The sequence below is a fragment of the Charadrius vociferus genome, unplaced genomic scaffold, assembly GCF_000708025.1.
Source record: "Charadrius vociferus isolate BGI_N301 unplaced genomic scaffold, ASM70802v2 scaffold266, whole genome shotgun sequence".
NCBI classification, from domain to species: domain Eukaryota; kingdom Metazoa; phylum Chordata; class Aves; order Charadriiformes; family Charadriidae; genus Charadrius; species Charadrius vociferus.
Window position 1 is genome coordinate 3,185,519 of NW_009649114.1, and position 17,790 is coordinate 3,203,308.

At 57.5% G+C, this 17,790-nt stretch overlaps 1 protein-coding gene across 1 annotated transcript in view; it reads right to left on the reverse strand.

Moving 5' to 3' along the window:
• The window catches only part of GRM4 (glutamate receptor, metabotropic 4), a 44,392-nt gene that overhangs the window by 22,009 nt on the left and 4,593 nt on the right, over positions 1 to 17,790 (reverse strand). The window contains exons 2-4 of the mRNA XM_009888314.1: positions 12,608 to 12,824; positions 9,229 to 9,408; positions 3,402 to 3,420 (exon numbers count right to left, since the gene is read on the reverse strand). Coding sequence (XP_009886616.1) covers positions 3,402 to 3,420; positions 9,229 to 9,408; positions 12,608 to 12,824 — 416 coding nt within the window. The remainder of the gene's footprint in view (positions 1 to 3,401; positions 3,421 to 9,228; positions 9,409 to 12,607; positions 12,825 to 17,790) is intronic.

Here is a 17,790-nt window from a genome sequence, read left to right on the forward strand (position 1 = left end):
TTTCATGCATACCTGGAAAAACCGCCCTGGTGAGGGGCTCAACACCGGGCCATCCCCCCAGCACCGCGCCATCCCCCCCAGACCCCCCTGGCCACCCCCCAGCTCCCCAGGACCCGCGCCTGAACCCTTACAGAATATCCTAGAAAAGATCTGTAAGATCATCTAGTCCAATCATTAACCTGACACTATCAAGCCCACCACTAACCCATGTCCCTGAGCGCTATATCTACACCACCTTTAAATACCTCCAGCGATGGGGACTTCACCACTGCCCCGGGTAACGCGTTCCAGTGCCTGATAATCCTTCCAGTAAAGAAACTCTCCCTAATATCCAATCTAAACTGCCCTTGGCGCAACTTGAAGCCATTTCCTCTCTCGGGTCACTGCCTTCACCCCTCCTCTCCCCCCACAGCTCAGCCCTTCTGCGCCGCCTTCCCTCCCATCCCACATCTCAGCTCTATCTTCCACCCGCTCCCCTTATTACCCATCATCTCGAGCCACAACCACATCACGCCCCGTCCCCCCGACAGACACACGGTCCCATCCCGGTGGCTCAGAGAGGGTTTTTCAGCCACCTCCGAGCACCAGTCCCTTCCCAGCCCAGGACTGGGTTTTGCAAAGGGCTCTGCACACATAATGGTCGTATACTGGTAAAAACAGCCCACGGGAAGAGGAGATGATGGGCTGCAGCACCGGCACGAGCCCTTCACCCCCAGGACAGCATCCTGGCCCTGCAAAGGGTTTTATTCCCATCCCTGCAGCACTGGCAGAGCTCCCAGGCCAGTTTTCCACGGGGCGATGGCAAAAGCAGCTAATTAAAATGAAAAGAGACAAGGGGAAGCTGGAGACTGGGAGAGTCCCCACGCAAGGCTGCTGGGCTCCCAGCCTCCAGCTCCGAAAAGCCGGAGCCCTCCTGCTCCCGCGTTTTTGCAGATGCCAATAAAAAGAGAGATGGGAGAGAAAATTAAACATTGCGGGACCTTCTGGATGTAATTGATGGTCTCAATTTGCATAGTAAATGACACGGCTGATACCTCAGCCTGCCACGAAAAGATCCCCGCTTAAGCAAAGGTCAGAGTAATTAGCACACGGTGGCAGGGAGAGATTTCCCAGCTTACGGCCCTGCAGAGGTGCAGGGGGAGGACAGGACAGGGACAGGGAGTGAGGCAGAGGCCTCCGGCACAGGAGGCTTCTCTCTCTCCCGCAGGGCTGGAGGAAAATTGGGGTGATTTGCCCCTTGCAGCCTAATGACAGAGCGGGGGGAGCTGACGGGTGCCGAGCACGCAGCCAGGGAGGCTGCAGCGATGGGGAAAGCAGCATCCCCCTGCAAACACCCGTTGGCCGGGGGAGCATCGCCCACCCTCAGCGCCCCACTGCCCAGCCACGGAGGGGGGGGGGGAATTTCGTCTGTTGGGTTTTTTTGCGGGTTTTTTTTTTTTTTTCATATGGAAAGAAATTGGGCCAATTTGCTGTTCGTTTCCCATCTGGGGAGCCAGATGGATGGAGAGGAGGGAGTTGGATAAACAGACTCCCGGACAGACAGATCAGCCAGGCGAGACGGGCAGCAGCAGGCAACGCCGGCAGGACGGGCACGTCCCTGCCAGGGGGGCACTCGTCCCGGTCACCGCCGAGCCCCCGGCCAGGCCAGGGTGGCACCGGCTGTGCCGCCAGAGACCGAGGCTCCGGTTAAGGAGCCGGTGCAGCTTAATTACAGTTTCCATGGCAATAAAAGGAGAAAATCCAACAAACGCAGCAGTTTGCAAACACGAGAGCCTTCCAAAAGCCCCGGCGTAGTCAGGCGGGTGCGTGCACACGCGAGTGACAGCTCAGGGCTGGCACAAGCACGCACCCGCGTGCCACCGGGCACCAACACCGCCAGGCTCCCGTGCTGCGTGTGCTCTGCTCGGGGCTCGTGTGAGCACGGGAAGGCACACGGCGTGACAAGTGTCCCACCACATCGCGTGCCGCTGCACACGTAGGTGCCCCTGAGCGTGTGGCAGAGGGACACGGGGGTTCTGGGCACGCACACGGCAGCTGCAGCACCAGTCCCTTCCCAGCACAGCCAGAGCAAACCCAGCTTTGAGACTTTCCTGGGACAGCAGCGAGGCTTTGCGTTGGGGTCCTCCAGGAGTGTTTTATTCCCTTTACTGAAGGAAACTTTACTGGGGGTGCTGATTGACCAGAAGCTCAGCATGAGCTGGCAATGCGCAATCACAGCCCAGAAAGCCACCCGCACCCCGGGCTGCATCAGAAGTGTGGCCAGCAGGGCGAGGGGGGGATTCTGCCCCTCTACTCTGCTCTGGGGAGACCCCCCCTGGAGTACTCCATCCAGCTCTGGAGTCCCCAACATAAGACAGACATGGACCTGGTGGAGCATGTCCAGAGGAGAGCCACGAGGATGATCCGAGGGCTGGAGCACCTCTCCGATGAGGAGAGGCTGAGAGAGTTGGGGGGGTTCAGCCTGGAGAAGAGAAGGCTCCGGGGAGACCTTAGAGACCCTTCCAGTGCCTAAAGGGGCTCCAGCAGAGCTGGGGAAGGACTTTTTACTGGGGCATGTAGTGATAAGATGAGGGGGAATGGCTATAAACTGGAAGAGGGCAGGTTTAGATTAAACATTAGGAAGAAGTTTTTCACTTTGAGGGTGGTGAGGCACTGGCACAGGTTGCCCAGAGAGGTTGTTGAGGCCCCATCCCTGGAGGTGTTCAAGGCCAGGCTGGACGGGGCTTGGGCAACCTGGGCTGGGGGGAGGTGGCCCTGCCTATGGCAGGGGGGTTGGAACTCGATGATCTTCAAGGACCTTTCCAACCTAAACCATTCTATGATTTACCCCTCGCAGCGGCTTTGAGCATCCCCAGGATCCCGTGGCACTTGCAGGGGCAGCAAGTGGCCTCAGGTGAGCTCATGGCCGGGACCACCTTCTCGTACGCATGGCAAGGAGGGGGTGGCAGAGGAGATGGACCCATAAATAAATAAGAAAAGAGACTAAATCGATGGCAATTCAGAAATGACCAAGTTACTCGGCAGCTCCGTTAAATCAAACTAACAAGGAATGTAACAAAAAAGGGATACGGGCAATTAGGCCGTAATGAGGCCCTTATTAACGCAGTGGCTGGAGAGCGCGGAGCACCTGAGCAGGACACAGCCCCACCGGCAGGAGGGGAAAGAGGGGATGGAGACCCAAAAAAGTGGCTGGATGCTGGGAGAAAACCGCTGTGAGGATGGACATGGAAGTCTTCAACCCCTGGGTGCACCGCCTGGGCCCTACAGTTCACTACAGCTCGTCGGGGCTCTCCGGGCTTAAAAACAACACCAACTAGTCCAGCTCAAAGCCTTCGGGGGGTCCAGGAGCCCCACATTCCCGCAGCACCCTCCTCCAGCCCGTGCACCGATGCTGGCAACACTGCTTAATGTTTTTATCTTCTTAATTAATGAAATTTTCTTAATATGAAAAAAAAAAAAAAAAAAAGAGGTCGGGGGGTCAGGGGGAGGTGGCTGGGGTGGGCAGAGCTGCGCGTTTCGGGGCAGCCCCGCTCACCTCCAGCGGCACAGGCTCTCAGCGCCTGCATTATTCATGGCCCCCGGGCGCCGCGGCGGGCAGGGGGATTTGCCAAGCGATGCTCCTACTGCCTTCGCACAAAAATCCATTTAGTCAAAACACTCCTTTAAAGCAAGAAATGAAAGCGAGGAGGTGGCGATGGGGAGGAGGCGGCTGCTCTCCCTCCTCCTGCGGGACACAGCGGCATCGCTCCCCAACTCAGGCCAAGGTCTGACTCTGGGAGAAGGCAGGAGGTGAGGAACAGGGACGCCTTTCTGCTTCCAGCTTTGGAAAAGGACCAAAGAGGAGCAGGAATAGCGGGGAAAGCCTTCAGGACCGGGGCAGCATCCCACAACCAGCTGCTGGAGATGGCTCGGAGACAGGCGCTGGGTTTGAGAAGGCTCAGATGACATCCCGTGCTCGCCATCACTGACGGATGGCAGCGCTTGCAGGCATGAAACAGCCTTGAAAACCCCAATCCAGCCCATTTCCAAACCTCCCACGGGCTGGGGCAGCAACCAGGCAGGCAGAGCCGCAGCCCCAGGGGCCGGGAGCACACGGAGCTGCTTTCGGCTGCTGGCCAAAGCCCCCGCAGCGGTGGTAGCCCGGTCCCACGGTGGCAGAGCCAACAGCTTCGCAGGGAGGCTGCTGCAAGAGCCACGGATGAAACACTCATCAGCCCGCAGCCGGGGAAGCGGAGACCGACAGCGAGAGTGAAATGGTGGGGACGTAATTACGGGAGGTGGCCAAGCGTGCCCAGCGCTGCCACTTGCAGCCCTTTCTCTGTTGCCTGCCAGAGCTCGCTGTAACGAGCCCACCCCGGTTAATAAGCGGCGGCCGCCCCGTCCCACCCAGGCGAGTCTTGGCACAGCTGCTCATCTTCCAGCAAACCACCCACCCTCCTGCCAGGACAGCCAGCCCAGCGGGGACACATCTGCACCCAAGTCCCACCTTGGCCCAAGGGGCAAAACCAGGATGGTCTGCCCCCAGTGCCACCCAACAGCCCCGTGTCCCCATCCCAGCCGCGCCAAGCTTGACTGCGAGCGTATCGCCCCCACCCCGGGCAGGGAAAAGCCCTCCGGGAGCAAATGGCTGCCTGCAGCGTCCTCAAGCACGTCGTCTCGTGTCCCTCCCAGCGGCATCACCCCCAGCCCGGTGGCATCTCAGCCTCCCCCAGCAGCCCCGTGGCTCTGCCGGCCGCTCAACGGGCGCCTCGGGGACTCTCCTCATTAAGGTGGGGTTAACGCGTGTTGTCAAACACAGGTCAGGGTTTAATCTCCACTATTACGGGCTCGGTGGGAGCGCAGCTGCTCCGGGAAGCGCGATGCTGAAGTGCCCTCTTGATTGCAGGTAGATAATAAGCTTTTGCTGTCGCTAACGTACACCATCAATCAGGGAGTGCTCTGCCGGGGCTCCCCGCAGAGCCGGCGGCTGTGAAGCACCGGGTGAGCACCGGCCCCTGCTCAACCGTGCTGGGAACAGCGACGTGCGTGTCCCTCCCCGCCACGACATGCTCCCCAGGCAGCCCTGGGCACCCCGAGGAGGGATGGGGACAGCCCGGACCCTGCACATCTCCCCTGCATCTGCCGGCCTTCCCTTCCTAACCCCAACCGTTTAAATGAGATTCCCAAGCCCAGAGTCTTAATTGGCGAGCGGCTGGCTGCTCCCCTGCCCCGGGATTCATTATTCATGTCACTTCAAAGCCTCCAGGAACCGACTCATTAGAGGAGAAGTCATTAGGGACACGGCTCCGTAGCCTCGTGGAGGCAAAGCTCCTGTGCCATCGCGTCGGTGTACTTTGGTCTATCTAATCATGGAGCACGGGATGTCCTGCACGGGGTGATGGTTTGCACCATCTGTCCATCCATCCGTCCACCCACCCATCTGTCCATCCATCCTCAACACAAGCGGCTTCGCAATTCCAGGAAGGCTCCCTACATCCCACGGGTACCCGCACACAAGCCGGGCTGGGGAGAGTGGTGTGATGGGGAAACGGCCCCGTGCCATGGCACGAGCCGAGGGAGAACAGCAGCACCATCGACCTGCCCCGGGTCGCATCACACATGGTTCTAATCCCTCCTTTCTTGTGGCAGAGCGCTTATGAGAGCAATACCTGGATTATCCGACGCGAAGGCTGCGATATCCCACCAGTCCCAGTCCCGCTGCTGGCAAAGCACCTCCACTACCAGCTCGGCTGTGCTTGGGGACACCAACCTGCCTTTGTCACCCAAAACCGGCCCCGACGCATCCCCTGGTGCAGCCAGATCTCAGCTCGTAGGCTCCTGCACTTCACTGCCAGGCGGGCATCTCTCCCCTTCCCTCCTGGGAATGCAAAGCCGGGAGCGATGGCAGCTCCCGGAGCCCCGTGGTTTTGCAGCTTGGTCCCACCTCGGGAACGGTGGGTCCCTCCTTGGGTGCCCTGGGCTCTGCATCACACGTCCCCATCACCGGAGGCTGCTGGCACATGCCGCCTGCCTTGTCCCTGGAACCGGCTCAAATGCTGCTCTTCAGTGTTTTGAAATCTCATCAGACGTTATGAATCGGAGCAATTTGCGCCTGCTTTTCAACCGCCTGCATTGCCGGGCTAAATCAGTAATTAATGAATTTGCAATGGGGAAAAGGAGGGGGGAAAAAAAGCAAGTCTTCAGCTCAAACCTCAGGCCTCAGGTGGGATGCCAGGGAGCAGAAAATTCAAGTTTCTCACTTAGGTAATAGCACCACAGACTCTGTCCATGGGAGGGCTCTTCTGCTAAAGACAGCATTAGGGACTTGGGCAAGTCAAGCTCCCCCAGACCTGCAGCCCCTCCGTGGGCGAGCTGCCCCTTGGGCTGCGTCTCTTTCTCCCTCACCAGCCCTGAACTGGGAAGTGCCAGGAGACTTTGGGATTTTGGGGGACGTTTATAGCAAGATTTTGCAGTCTTTGCCCCATCTACTGCTCTGCAAAGGGAACACGCTCTGCAGTCAGAAGTTGGAGTTTATTCTCTGCAGCAGACCCCCACCCATCACATGACTCCAGGAGCTGGGGCTTGAAGTGCCAGATGAGTCCTGAAAGCAAAGGCAGCTTTTCCATTCATTTATCATAATAATGGAGCTCATCCCTCCCAACCCAAGCCCACATCATGGAAAACACGCACACTCCCCGCTCCACTGATCCCCCGGGGCTGCGTCTCCCATCTCAGCCCATCTCCGACCAGACCTCGCCGGGAGCTCCACAGAGCCGCCGGCACTCACCTGGCACGACCCGAACCGGCTCGCCAGCTCACAGGCACCCCCCAAAAACACACCCCGAGAATATTAAAGAGCAAGATATGGACTCCGCCTGCCTCCAAAGCCCGGGTTCGGGCTCTGAGCCAGAGCCCGTGCGCCAGCCCCCACCACAACTCATAGCTCCTCTCTGTCCGGCGCCGCTCGCCTCCCGCCCCGCTTCCACCGCACAAAGCGAACGCTGCGAGACACGAAAACAAGGAGCAGAGTGAAGAGGCGCGGGCAGCATTATTTACAGGCAGAGTTCAGCCAGCAAACCGAGCAAGCCCTGGGGCTGGAGGGAGCTTTTTCCCAGCACAGCAGCCCCAGTCCAGCTCTGGCTCTCCCCAGTCTCATCCTGCAGGACACTTCGTGTCCCCTGGCAAGCAGCTCGAGGGCAGGGAAGGATTTTAGGTGGGAAAGCTGAGGCACATCTCCCTTGGAGTGCACAGTGTTGACAGTAGAGAGGGAAAAAAAAAAAAAAAAAAAAGAACCAGTGGGGGGAAAGAAATAGGAAAATAAGCCGGGGAATGTGGTTTCTGCCTCCAAGGAGCCTGCAGGAGTTTCAGGACCCAAAGAGGCGATGGCAGCAGAGCCCTGTCCCATCAGCACAAAGAGATGCCCCATCCAGCAAGAGCTGGCACTGATTTTTGGGCAGGGGGGTGGGATGACAGAGACCAGCACAGAAACAGGTGACCGTGCTCTGGTGGGGGGGTTGGACTAGATGATCTCCAGAGGTCCCTTCCAACCCTGACCATTCTGTGATTCTGTGATTCTGTGGGATGGCTGTCACCATGATTTTGGCCCCTGGGTGCCAGGGACCCTTCCTGAGCCACGTTGTGAAAGGACCTGCTCAGAGATGCTCCGTTTGAGCCCCACGGGGAAAAGATATACCAACACCCTCAGTGTTATCGGCCAGAAAGCACCTGCAGGAAAAGATTCACCCAAAAAACAGCCTTCCCGCAGAGCAGGGACTCTTCAGGCTCTCGGCATCGTGCCACAAAAAAACATCCAGCTCTGTGCCGACTGCTGAATGGGAGGATTTGGCTGGGGAGCTGAGCCGCTGGCAGCAAATCACAGCCCTCCGGTGAGCCGCGGTAATTGAGTGCTGACTGCACAAGAACGGCTGTCCTCGGGGATGAAAGGGAGCTGGATCGCCAGCCCCGCTCTGCCCTACCGCTCATCACACCTCGCTGTCACGGGGCTGAAGGTCACTCGCTTTAACTCCTGCACGCTTTGCTGGGGGGGGACAAAACTCCTTGCAAACAGCACTGAGGGGTACGAGGGGCAGATACCCACCAGCATCATCCCCCTGTCCATCCCAGTTGTCCCACGGGGATGGCATCCGCAGGGCGCAGGATGGGACGATTCCCGAGGCCGGCAATTAACCAGGATTAGCAAGCTCCAGGTTTGCATAAACAAACGTGCTGTAAAGTCATATTCAATTCTCGCTTCTGCCTTAAGACTTGGGAGCGGCTTTTTGGGGGTGACATCCCGATGCATCAACCAAAAGTAATGAACCCGGCTAAAACCAGAAAGAGACAGCCATGAATGTCACATGGGGATGAACAAATGCATCACAAATATATATCAGCCTCTTAACTAAAAATATAGAAAACTCAGCGAAGGATAAAACAATAGAGGGGGGGAAATGACAGTGTAAAATTGATCCAGACACATGACTAAGGAGTCTTGCGTTTGGCTGGAAATATTACCCTCTTCACAAAAGCGAGCGCTGCACATTACGACGCATGGCATAACATGCCGCGCTCACCAGCTAAATTACATAAACATAAATCTAATACTTCATCTCGGAGAGCTCGGCGACAGCAGAGATGTCAATGCACGCAGAGCCAAAGGACTGCGGATGGCTCTGTCCACTGAAAGAACGCCACGGGTCAGCGTCCCCGGGGGATGCTGTACTAGAGGAGATGGAGATGGGGACGCTGGGGACACCCCGCTGCTGGCCCTGCCTTGCACCTTGGTGCCGTGGTGTAAATACGGCTGACACCCACTGCCTTTGCAGGATGCTTTGGGAGAAGCACTTAAAACACTTAAATCACAGAACCACAGCATCCCAGACTGGTGGGGGCTGGAAGGGCCCTCTGGAGCTCCCCCATCCCACCCCCCGCCAGAGCAGGGGCACCTCCAGCAGTGGCACAGGACGGCGTCCAGGCGGGTTTGGGATGGCTCCAGAGGGGGAGACTCCCCCACCTCTCTGGGCAGCCTGTGCCACTGCTCTGCCGCCCTCACAGCAGAGAAGGCCCTCCTCAGGTGGAGATGGAACTGCCTCTGCTCAAGTTTACAAATACAACCAAAGAAAACTCATCCTTTGCAGACACAACATCTTCGCAATGCCAGCACCCAAAAACCCCCCATTCTCAATAATAAGGACTGTCCGGCCATTGGTGCCACCACCAGCAATCACCAGGGGCCAACAGCATAACTACCTAACACGTAACGGCCCACCCAGGGCAGTCTGTCTCGGTAGCGCAGGGTCAGCCCCGGCCGCAAGAGCATCCTGTCCCCGGGGCCAGTGTCTTCTCCCCCCGCCGGCGGAGGGGGTCGGTTTGTGCCTTGAGCGGAAACGCTTTCCACTGCGCCGGCGAAGGCTTTAACATGTGGCTTTGCTAAAAATTGAAGCTGAAGGTCAAGTTGATAATGCATCAGAAAGCAAACAGCTTGAATGCTAACTGCTAACTACAGCAATGAGCATTATTGCCTGATGGAAATAAAACCCGACTCTGAAGACTCAGGCTCGGCATGAAAAATGAAGCGGAGCGCTGCTCAGGAGGAGAGCGGAGAGATGCTCGTCCTGATCCCGGGTTCGGCTGGCTCTTTCCCCCGGCATAAATACCCCGGCATGGGTAAACTACGCCACTTGACAAACTGCTGGCAAGCCCAAAGCAGAAGCCAGATCCCGAGTCAACCGACAGCCCTTTTACATCACTCGGACAGGCTGGAGGCACCTTGAAGCAGCAATAAATCACAGGAGCCTTTACGCCGCCGTCAGAGTGCCAAACGAGACCCAGATGTATACAAACAGGTTGGAAAAGAAGGGGACGGATCCTTCCCCCATTCTCTCAGTGGCTCTGCACTGGTCTAAAGGCATTCGGCGTCAGCAGAGCTGTTTTTATGGGGGAAGACTTGAAAGGCGAAGCAGGCACAGCCCTGCTCTTCCTCCAGCCTTGCAATTGCCACCACAGGGGGCAAGGCTGGAGGATTTTCAAATAAATTAAATTAAAAAAAAAAAAAGAAAAGGGAAAAAAATAAAAAGAAAAAGCACATTCTTGGTCCAATTCACGGCTGCGGAGCTTCCCTCCACAGGCAAAGGAGCGAGGCTGACCCCCAGCACTTTCCCCCCAGGGGAGATGCTCCAGGGAGCACCTCGGAGCCCCCCCAGGCGCCCCAGGGAGAGCGGCTGCCCCGGGGCCTCACGCTCGGGCTGATAGACGACGGCTCTTACAAATAAACGTATTCCTGCAGCGCGAGCAGAGAAGCAGCGTTACTGCTGATAACGCACGGGCTGCACTTACACCACCGTTATACCGCAATTACAGTGGAATTATGCTTTTTGATAACTAAATTATCACTAATGCACATAATCGTTGGGTTATGTGGATACACAAATTACAGGACTGCCTCAGCCCCAGATTAATACACGTGCATTTCGACTCCATGTACACTCGTTTACTCTGCAATTACGCCGTCATATCATTAACCATCTGGTTAGAGGAATTTGCGGTAACCACAGGTATCTCGAAGAAGAAGTGCTCATGCTGCAGTGGGACCACCAGTCACGACAACCGCTCCTTACTGGTGCTTAGTGGAGGAGGAGCGTGGGTTCGAATCGTGCCTGCGCATCAACCCGCTCCTCCCGGCCACGCGCAGCCCGGCACCGGGACCCCCGGGGGAGCAGCAGCCGTGGATGGGGTGGCAGAGCATCCTCCGGCCGTGCTTGCTGCAGGGTAAGGGCACACCAGGGCCCGGCACGGGCTAACAAAGCTGCTTAACCCAGAATTACTGTCACCTCCCCGTGTCACCCAGCTGTCCCATCAGCCCTGCCCCGGGCACCCCACGGGGCAGGACCTGCCGGCCCAAGGCGGGCAAGGAAACTCCCTTTTTGGGGTGGAAAAACACTTGAGAGAATGCAAAAATGCCCCTCCACCCCCACAAAAGGCTGCTTCCCCTTATTCCTCCTGTATTCAGATGAGAATCTCGTTATCTCCGCTAGCCAGCTGGGGCTGCTGTTAGCATTTACAAACCCCGCTAGGGTTAGCGGCGAAGCCGTTCGCAGAGCCATAAACCCAGCCCTTTGCTCGTAGACCTTTCCACCCGCAGCCCCCCCCGTGTCTGCGATCCCCCCGCAGCCCCTCGCCGTCCCTCCCGCCTGCGTGCAGACACCCCCCCGGCTCGGCGCAGACACCCCAGCGCCGCTCGCACCCACGTCCCCATCACAGGGCACACGCGCAGCACGTCCCGCGCCCCGCCGTACGACAAAGCATCGCACCCGCCTACTCCGAAGCATCCCCGCGCGCTCCTCCTTGCAAAACCACAGCCCCGTGAAAATATTCTGCTTTTCAAGTTAAAATCCTGAAGAGCGGATTCCAGGTTGAATCCCCAGATGGGTTTCTCTGCATATTAAAAGCACAGCCGGTTCCCAGTGCCAGGGCGCGCGCGCGAGACAGAATTAACGCTGTTCCTATTTATAGGGCTTTGATTAGGAGCTCGTCACCTAGAAGTTTTTATTCCCTTTATCCATTTATAAGGCCATAACACAGTTTGACTAGCTCCAGATCGGCTGGTGTCCCACCGATTTTGCCAGAACTTAATGTGCCATTCAGATACAGTTAAGCCAGTAATAGGCAGCAGCCTGTGCACTGCAGGGTTTTAACTGCCTCGGAAAACACTCTTTAGCTCCCGTCTCGCCCCGTGCGCACGATGCCACGGAGGCGAAGCGATGCCGGAGCGAGGAGGGACCCCAGTGCTGTGCCAGTCCCTCTGTGGGATGTCGGGGCGGCTCTGGGCTCAGAGTGATAGCACCCACGACAGCACCACCTGGGGGTTCTCACCGTCCCAGCCGCTCCTGGGATTGATGCTCGGCCACCAGCGGGTACCCACGAGCTCCTCCGCCCACTCCCGTGGCTGCTAATCCCCCTAAGCATCCCCGCGCTCCCGTCAGCAAAACGTTTTCTGGCTCCAGACAAATCCTCCCAAAGAGTTTTGCTGAGCACGGACTTTCCGCCTGTCCAAAGCCTATAGACAAGTTAAAGCACCTGCCCTCAGGGATAATTCCACTAAAATTGGGTGAAGCGCGCGTTGGTGCCAACTTTATTTTCTGTTAAAACCTGGGAGTATTTGTAAAAGTCTTTTCTTCTGGAACTCGCCCAGCGCCGTGGCTCAGCCACAGAGGGAGGGGGTTAGATGGCTCGGCAGCCACCGGCTCGGCGGATCTGAGGTCTCCTGGTGAGCAGGGAACGGGATCTGGAGATGCTTTCTGAAAGGAGCTGGCAGCAATAAAGCAGCCTGCCCTGCAAAGCGGAGGCAGCTTGGGATTGTTGGTCCCAATCCTTGCTGGAGAGCTGGGATCCTTGTCAGACACCACGTTGTCCTTGCAATCAGCAGGACAGCCCCAAAACCCGCACCGCCCCAGCATCATCCCCCAAACCGTGCCATCCACCCCTGCTCATGCACCGCAACCACATCCCAGCTCAGACCAAGAAGTCCAACCAGGCGCATCCCTCCATCCCCATCCATTGCCTTTCCTCCTCCAGCCCCAGCTGCTCCAAAGCCCACGCCGAGCTCCCACTCTGGGAGAAACCCACTCACCATCCTCCCTGGACTTCTGGATGAAGGCTTCCACGCCACTTTCACCATAGCTGCCCTCAGAGGCCAAGGTGGAGACGTAGTTCCACTTGAGGGCTTTGACGATGTCCACCATGGCTTGGGCCTGGTAGGTGTCAGACGGGACAACGCGGGAGAAGAAGTCATAGCGGCTGTTGTCGCTCAGGTCCGGCGCAGTGGAGGCATAGCTGATCTGGGGGATCTGGGATGGAGGGGGGAAAGACAAAGCGTCAGGAAAAAGAGGTGATCTCCACCCCACAGCGATGCCCTCGCCTTGCCCATGCCCTCAAAGCCCTGCTCTGGAGGAGAGGGAGGTGGAAATCAAGGAAGACCATGGGTCAGGTGGGAGCATGTGCCACCAGAAAGACATGGGATGCTGCACAGCACCCGGGACCAGCAACTCATGGAGGGGAGACCACAGAGTGGAGGGTGATCAGCTCTACTGGGTCTTGGCAGACCCAAAGTCTGGTGACTTCCATCCATAAATGCGCAGAGGAGACACAAAACCACCCCAACCCATGCCAGGACACACATCTCTGCGCCCTCCAGTCCAGTCTGAACCCCCCCACACCAGTGTCTGGGAAGGGGGAAATCAAAGCAAGCAGAAAGCGTAGAAGTGCTGCTTTACACTTCTGCCCACAGAAGCGCCTGGCAGGACAGAGCCCAACAGCTCAGAAGGACTCCAGGATCCCCCAGGGAAGAACAGAAACCAGTCCCAGGGCAGAGCAGCCACCGGTAACTCCCTTCAAGGCCCACCAAGGAGCCGGGCAGCCCTGGGCTTTGCAGGGAGAGGTTCAGAGCATCCCCAAACTTTCATTTCTGCATGTAACGTGCCTCCATACCTGCCTGCTTTGATCTCCCCTCCGTGCTCCCCGGGGACCAGCCCGCACGAGAGCTGTGGGTGCCTCTGGGTGCTGCCTGGCTGAAGGGGACCAGCACCACCCAGGGAAAGCAGGTACCAGCCCTTGGCCACGCAGTCTGGCTCAGCCCCTGTGAACATCGGGGTTTGGGGACCACCTGAAGCTCAGGGACACCCAGCAGGACTCCAGAGGGGTTTCCCGAGCATCGGATGTGCCCGGCATGGGGGAGGCCAAAGAGAAAACCTTACTTCTGCCTTGGACAGCACTGCTAAGGTCTCCTTTTGGCTTCCTGCCCCTGGAAGGAGAAAGCCGACCTCACCCTGCCAGGTCCTGTCCACCCAAGCCATAAAAAAGCCCTTTAAATTAACCAGAGCTGCCGCAACCCGTACAGTACATTAGAATGATTTAGCACCGCAGGATCCCGCGATGCTTAACACTTACACTGCACTTTACATCTCCAAAACACACCACAGATGTTAATTTATCTTAAAGATGGAAAAGGCTTATTAAATCATCAAGCCCAGGCTCTCCCCACCAGCCTGAAGCTCCCTGCCAAACACATACCCAATACCCAGACAGCCCCATCCGTTCTCCCCTCGTCCCACACCCGAGCAGGTACCTGTCCCAGCTGCAGCCCAGCACACCGCAAGGGCTGGCAGAGCCCTCCCCAAAACCTGGGCAAGGCTTGAAATTCAGCAGCGATATAATCACAGGGACTGGAGCCACCGGGCAGCAGCGCTACAGAGACAGCAACACCCTACACGGAGCCGGGACAGCCCGGGGAAGGGTCCGGCCACCGCTGCCCTCTCGCCTTCCCGCGGATGCTGCTTTACTGCCAGGACAGAGCAAACGGAGGGGGAACAGCTCAGGGCATCGCCGATCCCAAACTACCCCGTGCCTTGGGGGCAAGCGGGCACAGAGCAGCAATCCCCAGCTCTTGGAGGACTTTCCCCCTCTCCTGCTCCCTCTAATCCAGTTTAGGATCAATTCAGTAATCGCAGCTTGCAGGAGCACAAACACCACAGGGGACTGCAATGGATCCCACAAATGACCTGGGCTCAGCGGTCACCTGGGTCACGCTGGGTGCCCAAATCAGCTCAGGCTCACCCATCACCACACCCCATTAAGCAATTAGCCAATTCCCAGCAGCAGAGACACGTGGGTGGGCTTAGAGAGCGCGGGGAGAGGTTTGGGGTCTGTGGGAAGCCTAGTTCGTGTTATAAGATCAAGCCACCTTGCTGGGAGCCCAGCTGGGTAGCGGCATCCCAAGGATGGGGACACCTGTACTGCAGCCACCCCCGGACCCTCCTGGGTCTCCCAACCCTCTCCATCCTCCTCCGCTCCTGCTCCCGGGCTGCATCTCACAATTTCTTTGTTTCTCCATTATTTTCCCCCTCTTCCACTCCCCGCTCGCTCTCTATTAAATGCAATACCGGTGTTATAAACCCACAACTCCACCTGAATGCTAAAAGGCCCCTGGAAAGGAGCAGCCACCCTTCTACCTACCCGCAAAATGTAAGATGGAAAAAAAAAGGGAGAGATGGAGAAGGAGTGGGAAAGGAAGGAATCTTTCTCAAGGCACAAATAGGATTACTCTCTGTGACAATCTGCTTTGTGCTCCTTTCTGAGGGGCTGTGATCTGCTCGTTGGGTATCTGTGACCGGGAGCCGGTGCGTGAGACTCAATTAAAATTCTGCTCAGCAGGCAAAGCGCTCGTCTGGCAATCATTCATCCTGGGGAGGGAATGGCGGGGGGGGGGCTGCTCCCTGCCTGCTCTCCTCGCCTCCTCCTCACCTCCTCCTCGCCTGCAGCAGCGCTGCCCAAAGGATGGACACGGGGGGGTTGGGATGGAGGCGATGCGCGCAGCGTGCCCGTGCGACGAGGGCATGGAAAGCAGCGGTGCCCACGTCACAGGAGATTTTGCAACCCTGCCTTTCCAGGGGATCCTTTCCCAACCATTTTTTTTTTATTCTGCAAAGAGGTTTAGTTTAAAACAGATCCCTGCCTCCTCAGCAGGGCACTGGTGATGGAGACTTCCCAGCTATTCCCCTGTGATGGAGACTTCCCGCCTATTCCCCCCCATGCCACCCGCATCCCATCCAAGCCCCCGTGGCCGGGGCACGTCTGGGTTTAAACCCCGGGCTGCCCGTCCTGCTCGAACCCCTGCTGGAAAACGCAGCCTAGAAAATACCTGTTGATCTACAGGCTACGAACTGGAAGCTGTATTTTAATAAACAAACGGAAAGAGCTTTTCTCTTTCGCTCCTCTGCCTTGGATGGAAGTGAAAATAAAATACCAGTTCCCAAATGACCGTTTCATAGAGTTCTTCTGCCTTTTTCCCCCCTCTGCCTTTTTGATCTCCTGGTCTACAATAGCCCAACTCCCGGCACCAGTTATTTTCTCAGATAAAAGACAAAAGTCCTTTTAGGTCCATAAAAGCAAAATGCAGGCAGGGAATTCAAAGTTCTTAGAAAGAAGAAGGACGCGGTGAGGGAGGGGAAGCTGGAAACTTAACTCAGCTGCGTATTTGGGCACTGGTGGTACCTCACCTGCCTCATCTCCAGCCTGGGATAAATACCGTGGTGGTGGGGGGGAAATCAGTGGGACCGGCTCTCCTGCACCCCAAAGCTCCCTTGTCCTATCGAGAGTGGGGAACAACCCCAGGGCAGGGAGTAAAACCTCCTTCCTCCCTTTTTTTGAACCAAAAACCAGAGTCAGCGTCATCCAGAAGCACCCCCAACCTGGAGCAACATCCCTCGGGGTGAGAAAGCGGCAGGAGCCGGGACTGGGGCTGCCGTCCTGCTCCCCCCCAGCCCCTGGGTCAACGGACTGGTGTGACCAACCTCAAACGCACCGCAAACACACCTTGATTTCATACCCATTTCATTCATGCCAGCTTACGAGCTGGGGATGGCGCTTTCTCTACCGCCAGCAGACAGAACCCCCTTCAGATTGAGGAGAATTAGGCAAAAGCGGTGATTTCAGCCTGGCCCCAGCCGAGGTTTGCGGGGCCGCAACGCTCCAACTTGAACCATCAATCCGAACATCAGCCTGAGCAGCCAGGAGGGAAGGAGCTGAAAAACACAGGGGCCATTGCACAGCCAGAGCCGCACACACCAGTCGGGAGCATCCTTACGAGAAGGGGCTCCTGCACCACCCCCCCCTCTGCTGCCAGAAACAGGGTCGGGAGCAGCTAATTCCCTAACCATAATTATTAATTTCATGCATATCTTATGCAAACCTCTGGTTCACCGACAAGATGGAATTGATTTAATTAGAATTTCCATCATCGAGCCATTTGGATGGCAGCTTTTAATTAGGGAGAGTGTAAAGCACCGCAGGGGCTGGAGGAGCGAGGGGGCTGAGCGGGGACGGTCAGACCTCGTCATCGGAGCCGCAGCCCCCATCCCGCTGCCCCTTCCCCGGGGCCGCAGGATCAGGCCCAGTGCCAAGACAGGATCCAGCCCTCGGCATCTCCTCGGAGAGCCATAAAGATCCCGCATCCTGCAGAGCCTGGGCTGCTCACCGGGGTCTCCGTGCCTCAGTTTCCCCAGCTGAAAATGGGAGGGGGGGAACTGCTCCTACTGCAGAGGGCAGGCAAATCGCTTGGGCATCGCGATGCACCGACACGACGCGGAGCCAGTAACAAATTCCTCCATTTCCCAGCTCCGGTGCCACCGAAAGGCAGCCGCTCTGGGGTGACACATGACAGCCATGCTCGAGGGGACACAGCCTGGGGCAGGGAGCAATGGACTGCCCGACCTGCCCGCGCCTTTGCCGTGACCTGTTAAACCGAGCGTGTAAATCAGGCAGCTCCTACGCTGGGGCTGATGCCGGCCGGGCACGGGCTGCTCGGTCCCTTCAATAAATCTGGCTCTTGTCAAAAAATCAAGTGCTGGGAAGCGCGGCAGCTGTGGGAGGATCTCCCGGCCAAGCCCTGGCACCGGCTTATGCCGAAAGGAGATGCTCATCCCGGGGTGCTGGAGGCAGATGGAAAAGCAGCGATGAGAAAAGCAAACTCTTTCTTTATGGCTCATGGAACCAGCTTCCCACGCCGGGGATAAAGCTCCAGCGGAAAACCCCGACGCTGCCAGAGGGTGGTTGCATCCCTTTATCCAAAAAAAACCAGCTCCCATCCCGGCTGAGAGCAAGGCACAGGATGCAGAGAGCCGCGGATGCCGCCCTTTGCCACTCTCCTTCCCAGACCTGCCATCTCCCTGCCCTGTGGATCTGGGGCATCCTGCATCCCCCCGTGGATGCCACCCATTGCCACGCTCCTCACCAGACCTGCCATCTCCCTGCCTCCTG